Source organism: Belonocnema kinseyi, chromosome 10 (assembly GCF_010883055.1).
Source record: "Belonocnema kinseyi isolate 2016_QV_RU_SX_M_011 chromosome 10, B_treatae_v1, whole genome shotgun sequence".
In the NCBI taxonomy this organism is placed as follows: domain Eukaryota; kingdom Metazoa; phylum Arthropoda; class Insecta; order Hymenoptera; family Cynipidae; genus Belonocnema; species Belonocnema kinseyi.
The window spans coordinates 44355497-44382134 of NC_046666.1; the positions used below are offsets into that span (position 1 = coordinate 44355497).

A 26638-nucleotide genomic window follows, 5' to 3' on the forward strand; every position below is an offset into this window, starting at 1 on the left:
GGTGCAAAATGTAACAAAATTCGTAGCAAAGCTTTTGGTTATCCTTCTTACGTAAGATTTTTTATTTTTACTCAAGATATAAAAAAGTCAATTATTTTTACCGTAAACAAGATTTCAAAGGATTTCAAGTGATTTCATAAAATTTCAAAGCGCTACAAAGTATTTCAAAGAATATTTAAAATTCTCATGGAACTCATTAAAGTATATAATAAACAATAAATACATAAAATAATTATCAAAAACAAAATTTCATAAAATCTGATGATAATCCTTCAAACTTTAAGTTCTTCTGTCGCGTCTTCTGCATCTCATCCCCACTTCTGCCTACTGTTCAAGCGGTCGTTTGATTCTGCTTTTCGAGTTTTTAATTATGAAAAAAATCAAATTACTGATTCAATTATGCCAATATGAAGTCTTTATAACATCATTGACTTTTTTTAGTTAAAAAGTCAATCAACTTTAACTTTATATACTATAATTTTGGTTACGTGATTTATGGATGGACCGTTAATTAATACATTTTAATATTTATTTGTTTGCAGAAGAAGAATCAAATCAACCAGATCCTAGCACACTAGAAGAATCAGTATCCGCGTCAATAGTCATCGAACCAGTTCAGGACCTGCCAACAAAATTAGAGGAAGATCTTCAAAAAAGTAATGGTCCACTAAAATATGGTCCGATAGGACCCGGAGATCGCAGAACCTCCGAAACTCCCGAATCTATAAATGATCAACTTCCCGAAATAAAACCCGAAAGTTACGAAACTGATAATGAACTAGAGACTTCCAGCGAAGATGGAAGTTTTCCCATAAAAAAGGCTAGTCCCAAGGTCGCCTATAGACCTTTAGAACTCGACTCAGACTTGGAACATGATCCAGAAGAATCTGTTCCTAAACCTCAAAAGGAATTCAAAAGCCCAAATATGGATCCATCTCCTGTGGTTGGATTGATTCCTCTTCCTGCAAGAAGGTTTCCAAATCCAGATCACTATGAAGATCCTAGAAGGTCGAAATCTAGGGGTGCAAGTCCTTTCGAAAATCCTTGGAGAAAGACAGGTGACTTTAATGAGGTTGGAATTCCAGTTGTTGAGCCTTCGATGAACGTTTTAGAAGATAGAATGCTTGCTCCTCAGTACGAACAAAAAGCAAGTCAAGACCGACTAGACACTGTCAGGACCTTGTTAAAGTCAATGGAGGAAGCAAGGTATCGGTCAGAACACGACGTGACCTCGGATGTATCTCCGCCGTTGAGACCACCCTCTCAAGGTCAAGCATCCTCCGGATTTGGAAGCTTACCAGACGTGAGGGAAAGGACAACTCCTCAACCTCAGGAACTTGCTTTGAATTCCAAAGAAAATCTTTCAGCGAAAACACCCGCGATTCATAAAAGCCAGCCATTTGTTTGCACAAATTTATAAAAATTAAGATTTTCTGTTGATTCAGAAACTTTTTACCAAGTCATATTTGCAGGAATTTTGATTTTAAGCTGATAGTTTTAATGTGAAGCTGTAGATACCGTTAAGACATAAAACTATTGACATCAAAGATCAATTTTACTGTCAATAGCTGTACTTATTACTTTTAGTTATTTTTTGTAACGTTTTTCGGTAAAATATTTATTTTACTGCCAAAGAAGATTTTCTATTCATTCGTTTATAAATGAAAAAATTACTATATTATGTTGGTAATAGTATTTATATTTCTCAGGCCATTCAATGCATGAAAGTACATGAAAAAAACCTCCGAAGTTTTTGATACCAAAGATAGGGATCATTATCATTTTACAGGTAAATTATGTCAACCCTGCCATGCAAACTGTAATCTAAACACTAATTCCAATCCAATAAGGGGCCGTTTAAAAAATACGTCACACGAACAGTGAAGTGGGGAGTTAACCGGTTTTGTGACGATTTGTGACGATTTGTGACGTGGACGGGGAGGGGGGGAGGTTAACAAATAATGTGACATTACGCATATGAAATGTAAATGTAAATAACAAATTTGGATTGAGAATAAATTTTTCACTGTAAATTTAACTATTTGATCAATAAACAATTAATTTTCCATTAAAGTGAAACTTTGATAGCTTTTAATTGAAAATTCAACTATTGAATTTTGAATTAAAAATGTATCTCTACAGTTGCAGATTCAACTACTTGGTTGAATGTGAAACTACTTTATTAAAAAATAATTTTCTTGGTTTGGTTGAAATATGAATTCTTTTTTAACATTCATTTTAGTAGTTCAAGACCCATCTCTTTGGTAGAAGATTTAACTATTTTATTGAAAAATCGTATTTTGGTTCTTTTAAAATCATTTTTTACTGTACATTTAATTATATTATTTTTTATTAAAAATTGATAATTTTGAGTTCCAAATTTATATGTTTTGTTTAAAAATTCGGCTACCTAGTTGAAAATTGAACAACTTTGTTAAACGTTTATTTTATGGGTGAAAGAATTAAGTTTTTTGTTAAAAATTCGTTTTTGTTGTTTTTTAAATTAATTTTTTAAACTGTCATTTGCACTTTTTCATTATTACATGAAAATTAATCATTTTTGTTCAAAATTTCACTACTATTCTGCAAAAAATTCTTTTTTCCTTTCAAAATCAAGTTTTTCAACTGTTAATTTAACTATTTTATTTTTGGTTAACAATTATTGTCATTTGAAAATGCATCTGTCATAGTTGTAAATTTGACTATCTGGTTAAAAATTAAACTACTTTGTCAAATATTCCTTTTATTGCTTTAAAATTGAACTATTCCGTAAAAACTGTTTTTTCATGGATTTTTTTTTTGCAATTTCGATTATTCCATTATTGTTGTTAATTCTTCTTTCTTGGCATAAAATTAATCTTCTTAATTGAAAATTCAACTGCTTGGTTAAATGTTGAATTACATTTCCAAAAGCTCATATTATTAGTCAAAGATCTTAGTTTGAAATTTCTTTTGTCAAAAATTTAACTATTTTATCGAAAATTAATTCTTTTTAATCAATTTTTTCTCTGTAGATTTGACTATTGAATTTTTCAATGAAAATTGATAGTTTTAAATTAAATATTTCTCATTAAGAATTTATCTCTTTTTAGTTGAAATTTCGAACACTCAGTTGGAACTTAAAGTTCTTTGTTAAATATTCATTTTATTGGTTAAAGATTGAACTATTTTTTTTAAAATTAGTTTTTCTGTTTGGTAAAAAATAAATTTTTTTAACTGTAATTTGATCTATTTCATTATTTGTTGAAATTTGATCATTCTTAAATAAAAATTATAGAATTTTTTGGGAAATTTATGTATTTTGTTATAAATTTGTATTTTTTGATAGAAAATTAATCTTCTTGTTTTGTAGATTATTCGCTTGTTTGTTTTAAAAATTAAAATATTTGGTTCAAGGTGGAACTGTTTTGTCAAACATCAATTTATTGGTTATAAATTTAACTATTTTGTCTACAATTCGTTATCTTTTGCTTCGAAAGTTCAAATATTTTGTTGAAAATTTGTCTTATTCGGGAGAAAATTTTATTATTTATTTTTAAAATTTATTTATTTGATTGTAAATTATCTTTTAGGTTAAAAATTCATATTTTCGAAATAGAAATTTAAATGTTTTCTCAAGAATTCGTCTTTTTGGTATAAAATTGATTTTTTAGTGTAAATTTCAACTACTTGGCCAAAAAAACTTAACTGATTTGTTGAAAAATAGTCTAACTGGGGTGAAAATTCTATTATTTTCGTAAAAAAAGAACTATTTGGTTGAAAATATATATTTTTTAATTGAAAATTAAACTATTTGCTTGAAAGTGGAACTTAGTTGTTAAAAACTGATTTTGTTATTTGACAATTCATAATTTTAGTTGAAAAATGTTTTAATTTAATTTTTTGTTACAAAATTCAACAATTTTGTTGAGAGTTTAATTTTATTTGTTTGAAAATGCAACTCTTTCTGTTTGAACTAAAATATTTTTTGTTTAAAAATACGACCATCTGGTTAAAAATTAATCTTTTTATATCACAATTTCAATTATGTGGTTGAAAATTTCACTACATTGTTGAAAATTCAACTATTTTTTTTTGTAAAGTATCCTTGTTTGTGCGAAATTTCAACTGCTTTCGTTAAAATGAATAATTTATACTTCTTAGTAAAAATGTTTTCCTATTAGTGATCCTACTTTTTCCCTTTTTTCGTGAAAAATCACCCAATTTTCCTGTTTTGAGAGAGTTTTATATTGTGAAGTGTGCTAAAATATGATGTTTGTACTTTTTTTTAAATTTTATTGCGTTTAAAATATCGTGACGTAGTTTTTTTTAACAATTCCATACTAAAATATTTTATTTAAAATAATAATAATAATGTTAGAATAAAAATAAAATTTAAGCTAATTATTTTCCAAGCGATAGTTTGGATACTGAATGTTCTTGTGCAATGAAAATCAAAACATTTCGCAATAAAAGTAATTTTTTAAAATATTTATTCGATTAAACTTATTTGTAAAGTATTTAAAACTAGAGCCACATTGTCTTTTATTACAATCACACTTCTTCTCCTATATTTAAAATATATCTAAAATTACAACAATTCGCTTTTTAATGAAAAGCAACTTAATACTTGACTTTTCATTTTTAATATGCAGTTTTCGATTTTTAATTTATAATAATGATAAAGCCGTAAATAAAATATATGGCACAGTTTATTTAAAATTCAAAAATATTTAAAATTAGAAAAAAATTAATTCTAAATAGAGATGGGAATTAGAGGGTTTGTAATTAAGGTACTTGGAAGTATTTGTTCTTGGTTTTTCGTAAATAATTTAAATTTACGGGACACTTTGACTAACTTATTTAATTTTTTTTTCTTAAATATAGTTCAACTATTCAGACTTTAGAGCGCCTCTCCTGGTTCCTCGGCGATATCTTCGAGTTCGACTTCCTCGTCGAAGATTCTCACATTTTTCACATAATACCAAACTCCCATGTCGCAAAATGTTCCTATTGTCACAAAACCTGTGAAAAAATGAATTTATCATAAATTGTTGAAATAATTTAATCAATAAATAAGTTATTGTTCCGAGTATTTTAGAATTGAATTTCAAATTGAAATCTTATTTAAAAGTCAAGTCAAGCTTTGTCTAGACCAAAACTAAATGTTCTTAAAAAATATTTATAAAGAATTCTTGAATAAAATCTTAGAACTAACCTGCTGCTGTAAAATTTAATAAATATCGCAGCGCTTCTCCATTATAAAGCCAACAATTTCCAGTTCCACTACATGTCTTGCCCCAAACAAGGCACGTTTTGTCTGTAATTAAAAACAAATTATTATTTTGATTTCATGTTTCCTATTGTTTTTTTAATTCATATAAATATTGATAATATTAATTATTAATTAATGCAGCACATGCATGCATGCGAAGCGCGTGTTCATGTCCATAGATTTTTCTTGTTTAAAATTAAAATTAGAAACAATTTACAAATCCATTATGAAAAGTTTTTAACATTAAGAGTTCTTAAATTGTTTGAAAAAAAATCATTAATTTAGAAATAAAAACTTTTAACAATATTTCAATTCTTGAAAGGAATTACAATTTTATTATTTCTAATTAAAAGAGTTCGAAATAAAAAAAACTTTTAAATTTAAATAATCTTCCATTAATAAAAATTAAAATTAACATTTTGAAATTCAAAATTAAATTATGACTAACTAAAAAAAATATTATTTGACATTTGAATTAATCAAAAAAATTTTTCTAAAATCAAAAAATAAATTAATCGGCATTTTCACCGTTTCAAACAAAAAAGTTTCGATCATATATCTTTAATCTTGAATGATTCTACAAAAAAATTTGAAAATTGAAAGATTCCGAAATTCAATGAAATTTTTTTTAATGTTAGTAACCAAGAATTGTGATTGTAAAATATATCGTACTTAATCCCTTTTATATATAAATTATTTTATGTTAATTTAAATCAATAAATTTTTAAAAAAATGTAACTACTGGAAAATATACCTTTTTGTCTGCAAATTAATCTTCTCAATTGAAAATTGAAATACGGCGCTTAAAAGTCGAATTACTTTCGTAAAAAAATATTTTATTGGACGAAGATTCATATGTATGATTGGAAATTTAATTATTTTGTTAAAAATTCGTTTTTCGTATTGAAAATCAACTTTTTGAAAATCAAATTTAAATATTACATTTCTTTAATTGATCATTCTTAATTTAAATTTCAACTCTTTGGTAGAAAATTCACTTCTTTTTTTTTAATTCAACAGTTTGGTAGAAAAATTAACTTTTTGGATTCAAATTCATCTGTCTTTTTTTGCGTCAAAATTTCATAATTAAGGATGGAAAATTCAACTTTTTTGCAGAGAGTTCATCTTTTTGACTAAATATTTCATTTTGTTTTTCAATTCAACTATTTTTAAAAATAAAGTTTGTGCCATGCGTTTAGAAAGTTAACTATTAGCTTGTCAATTTAACTTTTTAGTAGATAATTATTTTTTTAACTTCAAGTATTTTTTTAAAAATTCAACAGTATTATTTTTAAGATTTAGGCATTTGTTAAAAAATAATGTATTGGTTACATTTCTGGGAAAATAGTTAAGTTTTCAAACGAAAAAGAAGAATTTTTATAAGACAATTGAATTTTTAATCTGAACATTGGAATTTTCTCAATATAATATTTATTTACAGCTAAGGGAGCTGAATTTTAAATCCACAAGAACGAAGTTTCAACAAAACAGATGCATTTTTGACCACACAAAAATAACTAACAAGATAGTTAAATTTTCACCTAAAAAAATATGAATTTTCAGCCAGTTGAATTCAACGACAAAAGACAAATTTGTAACAGAATGGTTAAATGCTTAACCAAGTAGATGAATTTCCAACTGAGAAGATTAATTTTTCACTCAAGTTTAAGAGTTTTCAATAAAAAATAATTAATTCTTAAAGAAAAATGTAATAGTTGAATTTTTAACAAAAACAATCATTTTTGAACCAAAATTGGAATCGTTAAAATTTTATTTGAAAAAATACTCTTCAACGATAAAAAACAAAGAAGTTTTAACCAGTGGACGAATCTTGAATAAAATAGTGGTTGTTCTATTAAATAGTTGATTTTTCAAATTACAAGTGATATATTTTAAACAAAACAAAAAAACAGTTCAATTTTTCGTTTAAAAAATTTCTTCAAAACGGATTTCCAAAAGAAAAAGTTAAATCTGCAAAGGAATAGCATAATTTTCTACCAAAATAGTTGACTTTTTGAACCACAAGTATGAATTTTTAACAACAAAATAAAATTAAAAAAAAAAATAGGTGAAAATTTAACCAAAAAGTTGATTTTTTACGAAGATTTTGATCTATTTTTCACCTAATTTTGTGCCAAAAAGACAAATTATCAATAAAATCTGCGAATTTCAGCCAATTACTTGAAGTTGAACCAAATTAAAATTTCTTACGCAGTAGTCGAATTTTGAACTAAAAATATGAATCTTAATCCAAAAAATATTTTCATTTAAAAATATTGTCAATCAAAAATTAAACGAATAATAAACGAAATACTTAAATTGTCAACTAATGAAATGAATCTTCAATATATAAAATAAAAATTTAACAAAGTAGTTCGACTTTTAACCATGTAGTTTAACTTTGACCAAATATATTTACTTTTAACAACATTATTTCATTTTAAACAATATAATTAATATGTCAATTAAATTGCAGAATTTTTATTAAGTAAGATAAATTCCTATTCCAAATATAATGGTAAATTTTAAAAAAATGGATGGTTATTGAAAATTACGTTTATATTTCGTATTTAAAAATAGGGGGGGCGGGGTCAGCTTCAGTGTAATATAAGAATTTGAGGCCGATTATTATTATTATTTAGTTTTAAGTATTATATAGTTTCGATTACTGGTCTAATAAAAAAACAAAAAATAAATATAAATAAATAAACGAATAAATAATAAATAATGAATAAATAAACGAAAAAAATCTGCCTTAGTCCAGATTTGAACCCGGGCGCCACTATCCATGAGTGGAACATTAGCCAGTTACGCCACCGAGGCATCAGCAGATCTTTTCTTGGTTCTTCAAATCAGAATACAAACTTAAGCAAATACTCTTATTTGCTTATAAGGATATTCATTTTTTATGTTAAATGTAGAATATTATCGATTACTGGTCTAATATTTAGAGATCCGAGAGATAGGGGCCTCGGTGGCATAATTAGTAAAAACGCCTCTCATGTATAGTGGCGTTCCCAGTTCAAATCCCGGTCGACGCAGATTTTTTCTCGTTTCTCCAAATAATAGACCTGTGACCGACACCATTTTATATTGAAAATTGAAAAATAATGAATACTCTGGCCAAAAATATAACATAATTTTCTTTGATTAAATTTTTTCTGAAAAAAAGATCACTTCCTTTCACGTAACTCGCAATCGAACCACGGAACTTCCAATTGCTTGTTGGGTGCTTTTCCATTAAGCTACTAGAGATATCGAGAGAAGAATCCTTTTTCAGAAATACACGCATTATTATGCTAGTTGTTACAAGTCAATTTTTACAAGCAGCCTGTCTTATCGTCACAGAATAATAGAATTTCTTAACGTTTTTACAGGCTGGATGGAGTTGGAAATTAATTTTTTTTCAATACTTGTTTCTGAAAAAATATCTTCACATTTTTTTTATTCCCAGCTCTATCTAGTCTGTAAAGTCGTTAAAAAATGCTGTTATTCTCTGATAATAATACAGATTCCTTTACAAATTTGACTTGTAACACCTGACATAATAATGGTTGTATTTCTGAAAAAGAATTCTTCTCTTTGCCTCTCTAGTAGCTTAATGGAAAATCACCCGATCGACAATCGGAAATTCTGTTGTTCGATTCCCAGCAGAGCGAAAGGAGATATTTTTTCAGACAAAATTTAATTAAACATTTTTTTAATTTATTGCGCCATCTTGTCTGTAAAGTCGTTAAGAAATGCTGTTATTGTCTGATGATAATAAAGATTCTTTGTATCATTCCCTTGGATAGATTATTATATATAATTAATAAAATTACCTAAAATGTAACCAAAAAAAATCGGAGATGGTATGAAAGCGAAGAGACTCATGATCATCAATCCGAAACCCATGGCTACAGTTTTGTCCTTCTCGTCGACGCATCTAACGGAAACCAGAAAGTTTGATGCTCTTCCGGTGGCGCCGCTAAACTTTAACAAACAAACAACGGCCAGGAAAATGTAGAACTTGTCCACACAATCCACCGGACAAGAGCCTGGGACGGCCGTTCCTAAATTTTGTGGCTCATTCCAGTTCTCAGAAGGTTTCATCGTGAAAGTTGAACTATTGCTCATGAAATTGTCCGCCAAGAGTTGAGACAATTTTGGCTTCACACAACTACAATCTGTATAAATTTTACTCCCATTGTTATTCACCTAAAAAAAATAAAAAATATAAATGTATAAAAACTAATAAACTAGTATGATAATAAATATAATTAATAAATAATAGGACGCCCAAGGGGCTAATTTACTCCCATTTGGATTCTGACAAGTTTTCTCAACTTCTGATGTGGCCCTGATCGGGAAAACTTAGGGAAACCTTGTCAGGGCTGTACAAAATTTTTCAAAGAACCTCCTAGTTTCTATACATACAATAATTGTGAATAATAAAGGTTATTTTTCAATAAAAAAGTACCTCTATTACTTTCTGAACAAAAATACACTTTTTCTTAGATTCTTTTAAAGTTTGAAGGCTCGACAAGTCTTTGATGAAAATTACATGTTCGAACTAATGTAATATTTTATTGAAAAGTCCCTTCTTATATTTGTTGAAAGATTAGTTTTTTAAACTGAAAATTTAAATGGAAATTCAAGTATTTGGTAGAAAACTTAAATTTCTAGATGAAAATTCACCTCTTTTGTTAAAAATTTAACTATTTTGCTGAAAATTGTTTTTCTCTCGTACAGAATTAATTTTGTGAAATGAAAATGGAAAGATTACGTTATATTTTTTATTAATTATAGTTCAAATTCATTTATTTTATAGAAAATTCTTTTTTTTTATTTAACTATTTCGTTGAAATGTCTTTTTTTGTTATTGTAGAGAATTACGAAACTAAAAAATGGAACTATTTCATTATTGGTTGAAAAATGATATTTTTAGTTATAATTTGATATCCTCTTGGTGAAAATTAAACTGTTTTTTATTTTAAATTAAGAAATATTTTCTTATAAGTTCGTTTCCTTACTTGAAAATTCAACATATTGGTAAAAAATTACCTTTTTTAATAAAAATTAATGTTTCTGGTTAAACAATAAACTATTTTAATATAAAATTCATCAATTTAGTTTTTCGTTTTAAAATCTAATAATTTTATTTAGAATCTATTCTTTTTTATAGAAAGATATTCTTGGTAGTGAAAAAATCATCTTTCTTGTTAACTTTAAGCCATTTGCTTGAAAATTCCTATTTATTTTGATTAAAGTTTCATTATTTTACTTAAAAATTCAAGTATTTAGTTTTAAATGTACTTTTTTGTTGAAAATTCAACTATTTTGAAGTAAATTCGTCTTCTGGCTTGAAAATTCTACAATTATGTAGAAAATTAAACTATTCAGTTAAAAATGACCTTTTTTGTTGAAAGCTCATATTTCAGATTAACAATAAATTTTTTTTATACAAAATTCATTTATTCGGTTTTTGGTTTAAAAATGCAGCAAGTTTGTTTAAAATTCATCCTTTCTCGTGGAGCTTTTTTTTGTTATAAATGTAACTACTTGGATGAAATACTTTGTTAAAAATTAAATTTTTTCAACATTCACCTCGTTCGTTGAAAATTGAACTATTTTGTTGAACATACATATTTTCTTCTTGTTTAAACGAAGATTTTTCAAACAAAAATTTAACGATTCCATTTTTTTAAAATTCAAATTAGCTAAAAATTAGTTTTTTTTTGTTGAGTAATTTTTCATTAACTATAAATTTAACTGTTCTATTTTTATTGAAAGCTTCTTTTTATAGTTGAAAATTGAACTATTTTGTGGAAAATTAAAGTGTAAAATTCAACTATTTTTTAAAGTCTTCTTTTTTAGTAGAAAATTTAACTGTTTCGTTGACAATTCGCCCTTTTGGTTTGAAAATCAATTTTTTATGGAAGCAAAACTACACCTCTTGGTTGAAAATAAATTTTTCTGTTGAAATTCCATATTTTTTATTGAATATTAAACTATAATATTTTGGTACAAAAATCCTCTTTTCGGTTTTGGCTTTAAAATTCTACAAGTTTGTTTTAAATTCGTCTTTTTGGTTAAATATAAATCTTGTTTGCAATTAATCTGTTTGGTTCTAAATTAAAATATTTGTTAAAAAAATGATCTTTTTATTTGCAAATTCAACTACTTGGTTGAAATTTGAACTACTTTCTTAAGAACTCATTTTTTCGAGATTCGCCTCTATGGTTAAAAACACTTTTTAAATTAATTTTTTCAACTGGAAATTAGACGATTTTATTTTGGATTGAATCAGTATCATTTTTGTTGAATTCAACTGGTTTAAAGTAATTTTCTGTTTGTCGGAAAGCAATCTTTTAGTCTGTAAATTCGATTATTCCAATTTTGACTGAACACTCATTTTGTTTTAGAAAAAAAATTCAACTATTAATTTAAAACTCGCGTATTTTGTTGAAAATTTGTCTTTTAGTAATATTAAACTTTGCGGGTTAAAAATTCAACTATTTGGGGGCGGGGTAATCAAAAATTGGTAATATAGTTTATGGACAGCCTCTAAGTAATATGATCCCTATATAAAAATATTTCACAACATAAATATTTTTTAAATAAATCATACTTTAATCTGAGAATATTTTTCTTGGTGAAAAAGTAAATACCAAAAAATTGGTGTAATTCTGGTAAAACTGACAGTATTTGTACATTTTTAATTTTTATTTTTCAGCATTGCTATAGAGTTAAGACATTTTACAGCTTACGATACTTAAAAATAGTGAGCAGACTTTTCAATTTGTTGAAACTGCTTTAAAGAAATTCTTTAGAGATTATTATTTTTTGCTTAAAAACATTGACCTGGTTACATAAAAAATAATAGGTGATGCAAACAAAAAATCTGAACATGTCAGCTGTAAGTTAGTTCAGGGTATGAATTTTGTACAAACAATAATATCATGATATAATAATAATAAAAGTTATTCGTAAAAGATTTTATAACAGATGACTATTTAGGAACGATTTTTTCTTTCATTTGAGAGAACTAATATTTTGATTCTATTTTCAATATGACCCTCACGTAAATGTTTTCACTAAATATTGTTGGCATATGGATCGAGCATTTAGATTACTCGATAACTGGGCACAATAAGAACTCATTTAGGATCATTAGTCTGATGCAGTAATTGCGAATGACTTTAAAAGGATATAGCAACATATATACAAGAATGATGCTTCTTAAAAACAAATGATTTTATCAGTCGAAAAAAGCACTACAAAATATCTGATTATTCATATTAGGAATTCATACTATCAGACAAGTAAATTATTCAATATAAATTGATAATTAGATTGATGAATTAACTGTCTTGAAAAGCATAGTCCTCCTAGATGTTTTATTTTTAACCACGTGAATATATTTTTACACAAAAGAATTATTTGGCTGTAATATAAAATCATTTTTGTCGCAAAATAATGATGTCTTCTGCATAATGATATTTTTTAAACAAATTAAAATCCTCTGAACCTTTAATTCAAAAGGAAGTTCCATTACTGTAAAAAAATACTTAATACAGTAGGACATTTCTCAGAGTGATTGTTCAAAACTAAACAATTTCAAATTAAAATGTTTCCATATTGCAAAATTCCTCTTTCTCATCCGCATCCAGATGACAAAGCGTTCCATTAATCAATCCGAGATAAAGTTAGAGGTCTCTTGGTGGGAACAAACTTATCAGAAAGTTAAGTCTTGGATCATCAAACAATGATAACAATACTCAAATTCATGGAAATTCGTGAAAAAAATTCTAAACATAAAAGTGAGTTTGATATTTATTGATAGTTATATTTCGCAAGTGGGAAAACTGAACTCGTGCTGATTGATCTAGCTTATAAATGATTACTTCCGGTGTTTCTGACTTTTATCTTGAAGTTCTCGAAGCACTAAGTGCGCAATGTATGAAGTACCTTGTTTTATCTTTGTTGCAACATATTAGCGATTATAATCTTTCTGTATATTCCATGCATTTCAACGTTAAGTGAAACGTTGCGTTTCGTTGGAACAATGAATCTTTAACAATATGGGTTTAGCCACCAGAAGAAAACCTTCGGAGTGAAAAAAGAAAGCTCGCTAAGAAAGTGAAACACCAAAGAATACTGAAAAATGAGAAAAAAGAAAAAGGATTCTAAGTGAAAACGAGATCAACAGCTTTATCGATCAAGCTCAAGCTCAATGTCAAGCTCAAGTTCATGAAGGTCATCAAGCACCACTCAGAGAAATGTCCTCTTCTTTAAAAATATTTGTCTTGAGGCAAATGGAATTTCTTTTTAAATTGAAGGTTAAGAGGATTTTTGTTTGCCTCAAAAAGAATTTTTTTCAGCAAAAATGAAAAAATGATCCATTTGCGGCAAGTGTCCCTAAATCTTGTAGCCAAATCGTTCTGTTTATGTAAGAAAGATTTTCACGTTTTTCAAAATAAAACAGCCGAGAGGATGATGATTTTGTTTCAAGGCAATTTTTTTCTGAGTGACATCAAGCCCCCCCCCCCCCCCGCCTGTCCGAAAGTGATGTAGCTTTTAGGTAAAACGCGATTTTACATTTATACTAATTCTTTTTATGTTTATATCGAGTCAATTTGCCAATTTTCCTATATTGTCTACTTGACTATGTTGCAAATTTAAACTTCGGTAATAAATCATTGATTAAAATAAAAAAGGGATTTTCAGAGTAAGTGTTGAAATGTGCCTACTTAAATTTCTTGTGACGGTTAATCCAAATATTTTGAAATTTTTTAACTAAGAAAGGTACATTTTCAACCAAAAATAGAATAGTTAAACTTTTAATTTAAAAAAAAAAACCAATTTTAAATTTAGGATAAAAAAAACGAATTTTCTACTAAATATTTGATTTTTGTACTAAATTATTGAACTCTCAAGATAAAAATGACTAATTTTCTATACATAACAGTTGAATTATCAAATAAAAAATATTATATTGTGATGAAAAAAGTTAATTTTATACCCAAAAATACGGATTTTCAACAAAATACAAGAACTCACAAACAAAAAGTTTAATTTTCGACTAAATTAGATTCATTTTCAACAAAAAAACACGAATTTTTAACAAAATAGTAGTTCATCTTTAAAACCGAGTTGTTAAATTTTTTACCAAAAAGATGAATTTTCTCCAAAAAAGCAACTATTTTTTTTTAAATTTCAAGAATTTCTTTTTTTTTAAAGATTCATATTTTTAGTTGATAATTTAGCTATTTAGTTAGACATTTACTTTTTTGTTAGAAATTTAATTTTTTGGCAGTAAATTTGTCTTCTGGATTGGAAATTCTATAATTTGGTAAAAAATCAAACTAATCGGGTGAAAATTAACTTTTTTTGTTGTTAAAAGTTCATATTTTTTATTGGACAATAAAAGATTTTTGTATCAAATTCATCTCTTCGGTCTTTGGTTTTAAAATTCAACAATTTTGTTTAAAATCCGCCCTTTTGCGTAGAAAATCTTTTTTTTTTGCAAATTCAACTACTTGCTTGAAAGTTACACTATTTTTTTCAAGATTCACTTTTTCAGTTGAAAATTGAACTATTTGGTTGAACATTCATTTCTTCTTTTTGTTCAAACATTGATTTTTTAACTGAGAATTTAACGATTTCATTTTTTGTTGAACATTTACATTATATAACTTTCAAGAAAAAATTACAAATTTTGTATACGAAACAGTTGAATTATTAAATAAAAAATATGACATTTTGATAGAAAAAGTTCATTTCATACCAAAAAAGGCTAATTTCGAACAAATACAGGAACTTTTTTCCCAAAAGTTGAATTTTCTAATGAACTAGATTAATTTTCAACAACTAAAAAAACGACTTTTTAAGAAATAGTAGTTCATCTTTCAAATGAAGTTGTTAAATGTTTAACCAAAATGATGAATTTTTAATCAAAAGAATTAATTTTCTACGAAAAAAACAACGATTTTTAAAAAAAATTCAAGAATTCTCAACCAAAAAGTTGGGTTGGCAACTAAAAAGATGAATTCTTGAACAAAAAGATTTCAGATTACTCAACCAAAAAGTTGAATTTTTAAGAAAGATTTATTTTTTATATTCTTAGAAGCACTTTAACTTTAAACCTAGTTGTTGAATTTATAACCAAAACGATCATTTTTTAAACAAAAATACTAATTTTCTACCAAAAAAAAACGAATTTTTAACTAAATGCAAGTATTCTCAACCAAAAAGTTGGATTTTTTACTTAAAAAGGAGAATTTTTAAACAAAAACATTAATTTACTAAAAAAGTGAATCTTTATCATGGTTTAAGAAAATGAATCCAAAAGTTGAATTTTAACTTGAAAAGAAGAATTTTGAAACAAAAATATTAATTTTCTAACAAAAAAGACGAATTTTTAACCAAACTCAAGAATTCTCAAACAACAAGTTGAAATTTTAACTAAAAAAGTGAACTTTTAAACGAAAATATTAATTTACCACCAAAAAGTTGACTTTTTAACAAAATTTTAGAATTCTATACCAAAAAGTTGAATGTTCTATTTAAGAAAATTTTTTTAACAAAAAGATTAATTTATTACCAAAAAAGACAAATTTTTAATAATATCCAAAAGTTTCCTACAAAAGATTTTGAAGTTGCAAATATAAAAAATCAATGGAAACAAAAGATTAATTTACTACCAAAAGAGAAGAATTTTAAATAATATTCAAGAATTCTTAATCAAGAAGTTGTACTTTTAACTAAAAACATAAATTTCTAAGCAAAAATATTAATTTTCCACAAAAACATTCTTCGTCTGGAAACATCCTAAAACTTTACCATTTGTACTTTTTTGAAGAAAAAAAATGCTCTAATTTCTAAGAGGTTAATATATAGTTAAAAAATGAGAGACCGAAAGCCTTACTTTAAAAGAGCCAAAACTGAGGAAAAAACTTCGTAGAAATACCCATGCAAGGAAATTATTGTCAATGACGAAGAAACCATTATTAATCGAGAAGACGACAATATCTCAAAAAATGGAAGATGTTCTAATAGGATCCTATCGATCCTATCTATCCTACCTATTACCGATAAGGTGGTCGAAATCTTGAAAAATATACAAGACGATCTATCCATTTCAAAAGGAATCCCCGCTCTAGTCTTGCTATAAAAATCAGTTTTAGAAGATGCCTAAACAATCAGAAAAAGAATAAGGTACCAAATTAGCAAACTTTCCAGGAAGCTCTACCTGCAGAACAACAAAAAACTGAAAATCCGATACTGTGCCTGAAACCTTATTTCCTGAAAGACAATGCGTTTAATTTCCAAAAAATCAGATGGTAATTACTTGACTTGGGTACTTCATTGAACCTTCTTATTTCAAAATAGAGGATGTATAAACCATTTTTTTCAAGAAATGATCCTTTTGCGGCAAATGATGCCTAAACAATTAGAAAAAAGATAAGGTACCAAATTAGCAAACCTTCCGGAAAGCTCTGTCTGCAGAACAAAAAAAATACTGTAAATCTGACGCTGTATCTAAAACCATACTTTCTGAAAGACAATTGGTTTTAATTTCCATCAAATCTGATGGAAATGACTTGACTCAAATAATTCATTGACCCTCCTTATTTCAAAATATAGACTGTATAAGCCACTCCACGTCTTGCAATTAGGGCCTCTCCTTTCAGTTTTATGATTCTAAGTGAATTCCTTTTGGTTTTTTCACGGGAAAACAAAGTTTTACAAAAACACTAAAGCTTGTAGTTTGAAGACTACAATAAGTTAATTTAGCGTACGTTTAGTATGGGTCTAAGCACTTTTTTGACTTCTAGGATTACAACAAATGTACTAAAGTCGAATGAGACAATCCCAAACTTGATGTTTATTTAAATAATAGTATGGTGGATGCATAGTCCAGCTATAACTGAAGTCTATCTGAAAATTTTTTCCTGATTCATTTCTAAAATCTAAGGATGACACTAAAGCAATGATAAATTTTAACACCTGAGGCGTAGTATTGATTGTCTAACTGGCATTTTCTAGAGTCAAACCTAAATTCTGAAAGAGAGATCTACATTCTTTAGCATCCCACGAACACAAATTTACAAGTTTTTGTATCAAGACACAAAGATAAAAAATCCGTAGCAGTAGATGCATTCATGACGAATTGGTCCAGTTATTCTTCGATGCACTCCCACCTTATACAATAATGCTAAAAGTGTTAAGAAAAAATCAAATAGAACAGATGAAAGGCCTGGTGATACTACTTTGACCGACAGCCATGCATTACTCGTTTCCTTTCTCATTAATGCTAACTGAACATAAAATTTTGATCCCACTACAAAAACTTATTGGTTAGCCCTCACAAGAATACAGACCTGCTGTGAACAATACTTTTTCATATAATTAATCCGAATCAACCCAAAAGCAATACAAAAGAAACATCAAATATCATAAATTCACCTTGAATTCAATGCGAATCCAAAAATATTCGAGTACATTATACCCAAATGAAGGTCTTTCTTTATAAGTATTATCGTAGAAGATTGCAGCTCTTTTGAAATGGAAAACCATTTAATCAACCAAAATTCTATCAGGAGTTAAGATATATTCATTTCATAGCGGAAAAAAGCAAACTTACAATGCCAGAAATAACGAAAAATATGAGTAATAATAGAGATAAACCTATGCTGAACCTTCCGATTTGTAAGGATCAGCCTAATGTATGAACAGCTTCTGCACTCCAAATGCATAAACAGAAGACTTTTTTCGAAATGGTAATTCAAGTAACAGACAGCTATTTCTACATTACAAACCCCCACACAATGAAGCAAATTCGCAATCCTTCCGTCATTGGGTTAAGACAATAGTATGGATAGGGTTGTCCAAATTTCCCGAAAGAAAATTTTAATAATACAATATTGTTTCATTTGTGATAGGATTTTCTAGTTTGCTTCGAGTACCTGTTTTATGCTCATATGTTGACAACTACTCTACACTTTCAGAACTATTAATACTAGTCTGTATTCTAACCGTTATCCGCTAGATTTAGCTAGTTGATCTAGTTCCATAAGGTCATTAGCCAAAAAATCTTGTAACCTTAATTATAAATTGTGAAATTTATCAAAAGAAATATTTTAACTAATAAGGCTCTAAGTATTTCCATTGAGCAGAACAAGCTTATAAAAAGCAAATCTAAGTATCAGTTTCTTGTCTCTGCAGTAAAATTATAGTCCTTGTGGCTTATGACCTTCCATAACAGAGAATTATATAAAAATTTATAAATAATTCAAAGTAAATGTATTAAAATAAAATAAAAAACAAACCTTTACAGTCTTGCAACCAGCATGGCAAGCAGAAATGAAGGTCTGTCTTTCATCAGAACAAACTGGATTGTAGGTAACATAATCACAATAACAAAATTCATTACATGGAAGCATTGTTTTCAAGGAACCATTGGGTTGAAGAGCAACCTGATTATCATTATCAGAACATCCCAAGAAAGCGTAGGAAATCATTCCTAAAACAGATACAGCCCCAATCATAACATTCCAGGCAGCAAGGTATCTTGCCTTTGGTTTATATTTCGAGATCATCAATCCGGAAAGAAGTATTCCAAAAGCACTGAAGACCAGACCCACTGTTCCAGTAATTAAGGATGATACTGAGGCTGATTGTTTGTACTGAGTTTCTATATATTTTGGCATGAATATCCAGTAAGGCATATAACCCATGAAGTAAAACACAGAAGCTAGGTTGTTGCACATAAAGGAACTATTGGTCACAAGTCTTTTGAATGTCTTCATCATATCTTTGACCGATAACAGTTCTGGTTCCTCGATTTCTTTTAAATTTGATGCTGATCTGTTCTTTTGAAGGGCTAGTGTTTTCCGTGCGGCTGCTCGAGGAAGAGTTTTTGGAAAGAGAGCCATTATACTCGCAAAGAAGAAAAGCAAAATTGCTAGGATGATCCAGCCCAGCCACCATGCGCCAAGCCACCTAAAATTAAATTAATCGTTAAAAGAGTATAAAGTAATGTGCAGAATTCCTGAGAATAAAAGTAAGGATGCAACAAACAAATTTGAAAAACTACGATAAAATGTTCCTATTGCAATTTGAAAAAAGAGAAAATTTTCCTCAAAAATACAGGGAAAAAAACTTCTTTTTTCGACAAAAATAAAAAAGAGGAATGAATAATGAGAAGGCAACCAACCAAATCCTCTTCCTTCTCTTTTTTATTTATTTCTTCTTTTTTTATTAATATTTAAATCACAATAAAAAACATTTGAAAAAAATAATCACCAACGTTTCGGCACTCATACATCACCTTTATCAACGCAAAATAAATAATAATTCGAGCAAGCAGGAAGAGAAAAGAATTCACGATGGTATTTCCCTGACAGCATTGTGATTTCGTAGCTGTTCGTGCCTGCTCGAACTATTATTTTTTGCCTTGATCAGGGTGATTTGTGAGTTCCAAAACGTTGGTGATTATTTTATACAAATATTTTTTATTATTATTTTATAATAATAAAACTAAAAAAGTCAAAGTTTTCATTCTTGGGTGTCAGGTAAAGAGCATCGTGGTTTCGTTGCTGTTCCTGTCTGCTCGAATATTTTTTATTTTATTTATTTTTTGTTTGCCTTGATAAGGGTGCTGTATAAGTGCCGAAACGTTGGTGCTTGTGGTTTAAAATTATTTTTTTATTGTGATTTGATAATAGCAAAAATAAAAAACACGAAAGAAATAAAAAGAGAAGAAAGGGAAAAGAAAGGGTACGTTGCCTTCTCATTTTTCTTTCCTCGTTTTTATTTTTGTCCAAAAAAAAGACTTTTCTTTTCCTTTTTAGAAAAATTGGTATCCTTTTTCAAATTCCAGTAGTAAAATTTTATGGTTGTTCTCCAAACTTGGTCGCTGGATTCTTGGTTTTATTTTCAGAAATTCTGCACATTAACTTGATTATTGGACGTTAAATAGGATTTTAAGTTTGATTTTAATCTAATTTAAATTTTTTAAATATTAAGTATAAAGTAGTAGTATAATCTACTAAACTTCCATAATTAAATATGCAGGGAGTCTACCCTACCTGAAAAACCTAGAAAACCTGGAATTGTCAGGGAATTTTTATATACATGGAAACACCTGGAAAGCCAAGGATTTTTTTTTTAAGTTAGGGAATTTCTTTGCGAGCGTGCTTAATTTGTGCAAAAATTACAATATTTAATAAGAATAATTCATCATTGGTAAAAGTAGCTCAATATTAGTAAATTTAACTATTACGTTAAAAATTCGCTCTTTCTGTTTCAAATTAATTTTGTTAGCTAAAAATTTAATTATTCTATTTTTGGTTAAAAATTGATAATTTTTAGTAAAAAAATTCAAGTATTTCATTGAAACTGCATGTATTTTGTTGTAAATCTTTTTTGATTTATATATCAACTACCAAATGTTTTTGTTCAGAATTCATCTTTTTCGGAACAGAAATTATATTACTTGGTTAAAAGTTAAACCCTATTTTTAAAAACTATTTTTTTCCGAAGGTTCATTCATTGGAATTGAAAATTCGCCTATTTGGTTGAAACTGCGTTGTTTGTTAAAGTTAGAACTTTAAATATTTTTTGTAAATTGTTTTTTTGTAATCTGAAAATGTAAATATTCTAGCTAAATATTTAATCAGAATAGTTAAAAATTCATCTTTTTAGCTTAAAAATTTGTTTTCACTGAAAATTTACCTATTTTAATTTTTTTTTTGCAAAATTATCTTTTTCCGTAAAAAAATCGTCTTTATTGGTAGAAATTATTTATTTTTTTTTTGTAAAAATTAATATTTTTGGCTTAAAATTCAACTATTCCAGTTACAGATCAATCATCTTAGGTAAAAATAATTTAACTATCACAGTTAAAGACTCATAGTTTTAGTTGAAAATTCATCTTTTTGGTTTGAGATTCAACTATTCCAGTTGATAATTTATCATTTTAATAAAAAATTCATCAAAATGAATTTTTTTAAATATTAACTAATAATGTAACTATTCCATTTATATTTGAAAATTGATCTTTTTTTAATTCAAATTTGGTTTAAAAATCTTTTTTTTATAGAAAATTAATCGCCTTTTTAAAAATCCATGTTTTTCGTTAAAAATCCAAGCATTCCAATCAAATCTTCATAATTTTATTTGTAAATTTATCATTTTGGTTAAAGATTTAACTAATCCAGTTTAATATTCCATAATTTTAGTTGAAAATTCATCTTTTTTATTTTAAATACATCTATTTCAGTTAAATATTCATCATTACAGTTGAAAATAATTAAAATTCATCACTTTAATTGAACATGTAACTATTTTGCAAAAAAATAATTAAAATTTTTCTGTTGAAAATTTATTTTTTAACTGAAAATTTAGCAATTCCATTTATGGTTAAAAACTGATCTATTTTAGTTTTAAGTTCAACTATTTGATTAAAAAAAAATCCGTTCATAATCCAAGCATTTCATTAAAAATGCATTTAATTTGTTGAAAAATCGTTTTTTGTGGTCAAAATTTTTCTTCTTCATTGAAAATTTATTTTTTTTCTTTGAAAATAAAACTACTTGGTTGGAAATTAAATCCTTTGTGAAAGTATCATCTTCTATCTTTAAAGTTTATCAAATGCAGTTTAAGATTTATATTTTTAATTAAACATTCGTGAGTTCGGTTAAAAATTTGCTTTTCTAATAGAAAATTATTTGAATTAAAAATTTAACTATTTTATTTTTTTCTGAAAACTGATCTTTTTTAGATTGATTCATCGATGTTGCTTATTTATTTCAGAAAATCTTCTGATACAAGTTGTCAACTTGAAAAAAAAAATTATTTTTAGGAAATTTTCTTCCATGATTTGAGCAGACACCCTGAATATGAGACAATTAGAAATTCTTTCATCTTAACAAGTAAATAAAAGATTAAGTGCAGTCTTCAAAAATCTAATTTATCTTAAGATAAGTGGAACTCTCAGTATTGCACAACTATTGAAACCAATATTACTTATCGAAATACAAAGAACCACATTTGTGGATAAGATTATTTTCGTTTTCTAAATATTTATTTTCTAGAATTGTTTTCTTGATTAAAAATAACTTATAATTTATTTTTAAAAATATATAAATGATTGTTTCAAATTCAAATATATAATTTTACCTCGGATCCTGAGTAGTGATTGTGGGTGTTAGAGTTGGGCTGATATAAAATTTAAGAGAAAAGGATGCAAGGCCATATCCTAACGCAGGACCTAGCATCCTTAAAAAGTACGAAAAACTGATGAGTGCTGGAGTTTTTGATTTTTGAATATTATCATCCATGTAAGAGACACCTAATGTATAATATAATGATCCTCCAACTCCAGATATTGCCTGAGCAAGAAAAAGGATAATTTGTGGTGCAAAATTTCCATCTTCTTCTATGCAGTCATTGTCTCTTTCTTTTCCCAAGCAAAGAAACTTTCTTTGTTTAGAGGATATCAAACTTAAATTTGAAAGTATTTCTTGCTTTGAACCGTACTCTTTTGTCAACATAAGTGCATCCTCTCCTGGGCCATAAAGAAAATGTGGAAGCATCGTAAGGAAACAAAAAAGGACCACCTAAAAATTATAATTCAAATAAAACTTAGAAAAGTGTAAAAAATTTAGAACTTTGAGTGTAATTAGAACAAAAGTAAATAATTTTAAAAATTAAATTTGTTATAAGAAAATCTTTCGATCCACGCGGAGTCGAACCACAGACTTTTCGATTGTCAGCCGGGTGCTTTCCCATTAAGCTACTAGACAGATGGAGAGAAGAATCCTTTTTCCGAAATACACGCATTATTCTGCCAGGTGTTACAAGTCCAATTTCCCATGAATCTGTATTATCATCGGACAATAACAGAATTCCTTAACGTCTTTACAGGCTAGATGATTCTGTGAATTAAAAAATTAAAACTGTGAAAATCGTTCTTCAGAAAAAGTGTAATTAAGCCAATTTTAATTCACAGCTCCTCTCGTTCTCTCTAGTAGCTGAATGGAAAAGCACCCGAACGTCAATCGGAAGTTCTGTGGTTCAATTCCCAGCGGAACGAAAGGAGAAGATCTTCTTCAAACAAAATTTAGTTGAAAAAATCTTCAATTCAGAGCTCCATCTAGTATGTAAAGACGTTAAGGAATTCTGTAATTTTCTGATGATAATACAGATTCCTTATAAAATTTGATTTATAACACCTGGCATAATATTGCTTGTATTTCTAAAAAATAATTCTTCTTTTGTTGTCTCTAGTAGCTTAATGGGAAACCATATTTTTCTGAAAAAATGAATATTAAATAATTTGTTCGTAGTTTAATTTCGCTATAAAATAAAGTTTAAATAAATTTTTAATCTTCTATACTTTATCAATAAGGAGAAATTAATTGAAAAAATAAAGCCATGATAAAAATGAATTATTAAAGGCACCTTGTAACACCTTGTTGAAGAAATATTTACTAAAGGCTTATCTTGTCTAAGGATGATCAGATTGCTACTAATATTTTCAGTCATTTATCGCCTTTGCGTAATGATTAATAAGTAAAAAAATCTTAATCATTTCGCACGATAGGTAATGTATTGACATATTGTTTACAATTTGTGTAAACGTCTGGCCAATATTTGATTGTGTGCAACAGCAAATATGGAACTGCTTGGTAATGCAAGGAAATAAAACGGTTGATTAAACTTGGTACAAAAATGTAATGAATGTTCTTTTGTATTGGAATTTTTCCGTTGGATTACTTTTTTCGTCGTTGGATTCTTTTTTAATTTTTTTTTTAACAGGAGCACGGGTGGAAATTTAAGTCGGGGGCTGGCCCGATTTGAAGTCAGGCTGTGGTCGGCGTTTCTGGTCGGAATCCGGCCAGCATCGTCACGCTGCGCTGGCCAGCGTCCGGCCATGGAGCATGGCCGGGGGCTGGCCGGGGAGCCCGATCGTGGCCCGGACGGAATCAATTGGTGCTTTACTGGATTCAAATAATTTGGGTTTTAAATGCATTAAGAGCATTTGTCACTGAAATAGGGAATCAATTTGATTCTTTTTTACTGCAGAATAGGGGCATCTTAACATATGAAATTCCACACGCCCGCACACATAAAACATTAAGTATTTTCACGTAGTCGTTGAGAGACAAAAAAAGTATTCAAAAAATAGATATTACATGATTGCGAGTATTTTGACTTTAAATATTAATAGTCCTGTTTAAGGTAAATACATATATTACATTTTTAAACATTATATTGCAAATAAAATTTCTAACGCCGGGGTATCGAACCTACATATCTATGCCTAAATCTAATGCCTAGCAGTCGGGAGTGCTAACCACTGCGCTAAACCGACAAGTTGAAACTCGTTGAAAAAGCCATCCTCATAAGCTACAGTTCAGAAAAGTTAAAGTAGCCAATTTTAAGTTATCTTTTCCTAATTATTTATTATTATGCGACGTTGCGTACATAAAAAATACACGAACTTTTAACAGGAATATCAATAAAATATTTTTTAAATATATCATTTAAATATATTACAATTTTTCTTCTGGGGATGTTTTGTTTATTTCGGTTGTAGACTACTACTTGACAACTTTTTACAATGTCAGGAAATGTAATTTTTTATTAACATTAAAAATTTTTAACAACGGAACTCAGAACTTTGATCGTGAATGTTGACAATTTCTTAATAAGAAAATTTTTTTAACTTTCGTGTAAGGTTTGGTTCTTAGGTGTTTCATACTATTTTACAACGTTTAAGATTGATACAAACTGTAAATTTTTTCTGAACATTTGCAATTTTTTATAAAGATGAAATTTATAATTTTTCTCTTAAAAAATTTGAATTATATATTTTTCAGAAATTTTGAAATTCGCATAAGGTAATTTTTAAATCACGCCAAAAAACTCGTTGTTTCCAGGCTTTTGTCATTTAATTTTTATATTGAATATTAGGTATTATATTATTTAAAATTGATTATGAATCATTTTAAAAACTTCAAATAATTATATATTTAATATCTGTGTGTTTTTTGCCGTCATTAATTTATAGTTCTATTATAACCTCTATTTGAAAATGTTACTATACATTTATCACGATTCGAGATTTGCATGAGTACACATCCATTTCTTAATGAAATCAGAAAAAATATTTAAGTTATAAACAAAGTTTAACAATGTTATTATTGCCAATTAGCACCCGGCCAGCTAGCGTCTAAGTATTCGACCATAAGATTTGCCCGATCAGAGCCCATTCAGCCCCCGAATGGGGTTTTGACATAAATTTTACCTAGCGAGTCCCCGGTCAGCGCACGACTAGGCTCTTAAAAAACAAACATTTCCCGGCCAGCCCTCGACCAGAAACCTTGTTGTACTAGGGCTAATCTGGGCTATTTCCACACGGGACTTTGCATCCATTTGATTATTGGACGTTAAATAGGATTTTTAATTTGGATTTTAATCTAATTTAAATTTCTTAAATTTTTAAATTTATTTACAATTTACATCTTCCTATTGCTCTCTCAAATTGAATTCTTCAAAAAAATTGAATATTTTCAGGGTTATGCAAGAAAAAAAAGAAGACCTTAAAAAATAATGAAATTATCAGCAAATAATTAATTTTTTTACGAAATAACTCATTCATGACTACGTATATTTCAGTAATCAAACAAAGAAGATGAATTATGAATGAAAAATTTAATAATTCGTCTTTCCTGTATGAATGTATGGATTTAAAATTCAAGAGCACGAATTTTCAACAAAATAGTTAAATTTTCGAATGAAAAAATTGACTAAAAAAAGGCATTTCAACTGAAATATTTATTTATAAATAATTCGCAATCAAAAATTGAATGATTACATTTTCAGTTAAAAAAACAATTTTCAACCAAAATTGAATTTTTAACAAAATAATTGAATCTTGAATCGTAATGATAATTAAAAATAAAGAAGATTAATTTCCTGCTCAAAAAAACAAAATACTTTTATTAAAAAATTAAAAGAATTACACAAAATTTAATTTTTTACCAATTAGTTAATTTTTTTAATAAATAGCTTGATTTTTAACCAAATAGTCGAATTTCCAACGACGTTGAAGTTTGCCACAGATATGGATTTCAAAGTTGTGTAATTAATATAAAAAAAACTAAGAGTCACATCGAAAAAGTAAAAACACCTCTGGATTCGTCTTGGAAATATCTCGATGTGCATTTTTTGTTTTTTTGTGTAAACAATTTTTTAAACAATTACGCTATTTGTTATTTTTCTGCAATTGTTATAAACAAAGTATGCATCGGATCGAAAAACCAAGTGCACCAATGCATTCCTCTCGATAAAATCTAGATGTGCATTTTTTTGTTTTTTCGTAAACCCATT

At 27.6% G+C, this 26638-nt stretch overlaps 2 protein-coding genes across 3 annotated transcripts in view; one reads left to right on the plus strand and one right to left on the minus strand.

Annotated features, from left to right (window-relative positions):
* The window catches only part of LOC117182293 (solute carrier organic anion transporter family member 2A1-like), a 48063-nt gene extending 46090 nt beyond the window's left edge, over nucleotides 1-1973 (plus strand). For both annotated transcript variants that reach the window (XM_033375423.1, XM_033375424.1), the window contains exon 10: nucleotides 543-1973. In XM_033375423.1, coding sequence (XP_033231314.1) covers nucleotides 543-1420 — 878 coding nt within the window. In that variant the 3' untranslated portion in view covers nucleotides 1421-1973. The remainder of the gene's footprint in view (nucleotides 1-542) is intronic.
* Nucleotides 1974-4518: 2545 nt separating this feature from the next.
* The window catches only part of LOC117181766 (solute carrier organic anion transporter family member 74D-like), a 37446-nt gene continuing 15326 nt past the window's right edge, over nucleotides 4519-26638 (minus strand). The window contains exons 3-7 of the mRNA XM_033374733.1: nucleotides 22421-22860; nucleotides 18568-19240; nucleotides 9076-9451; nucleotides 5198-5299; nucleotides 4519-5004 (exon numbers count right to left, since the gene is read on the minus strand). Of these exons, the coding sequence (XP_033230624.1) occupies nucleotides 4883-5004; nucleotides 5198-5299; nucleotides 9076-9451; nucleotides 18568-19240; nucleotides 22421-22860 (1713 nt within the window). The 3' untranslated portion in view covers nucleotides 4519-4882. The remainder of the gene's footprint in view (nucleotides 5005-5197; nucleotides 5300-9075; nucleotides 9452-18567; nucleotides 19241-22420; nucleotides 22861-26638) is intronic.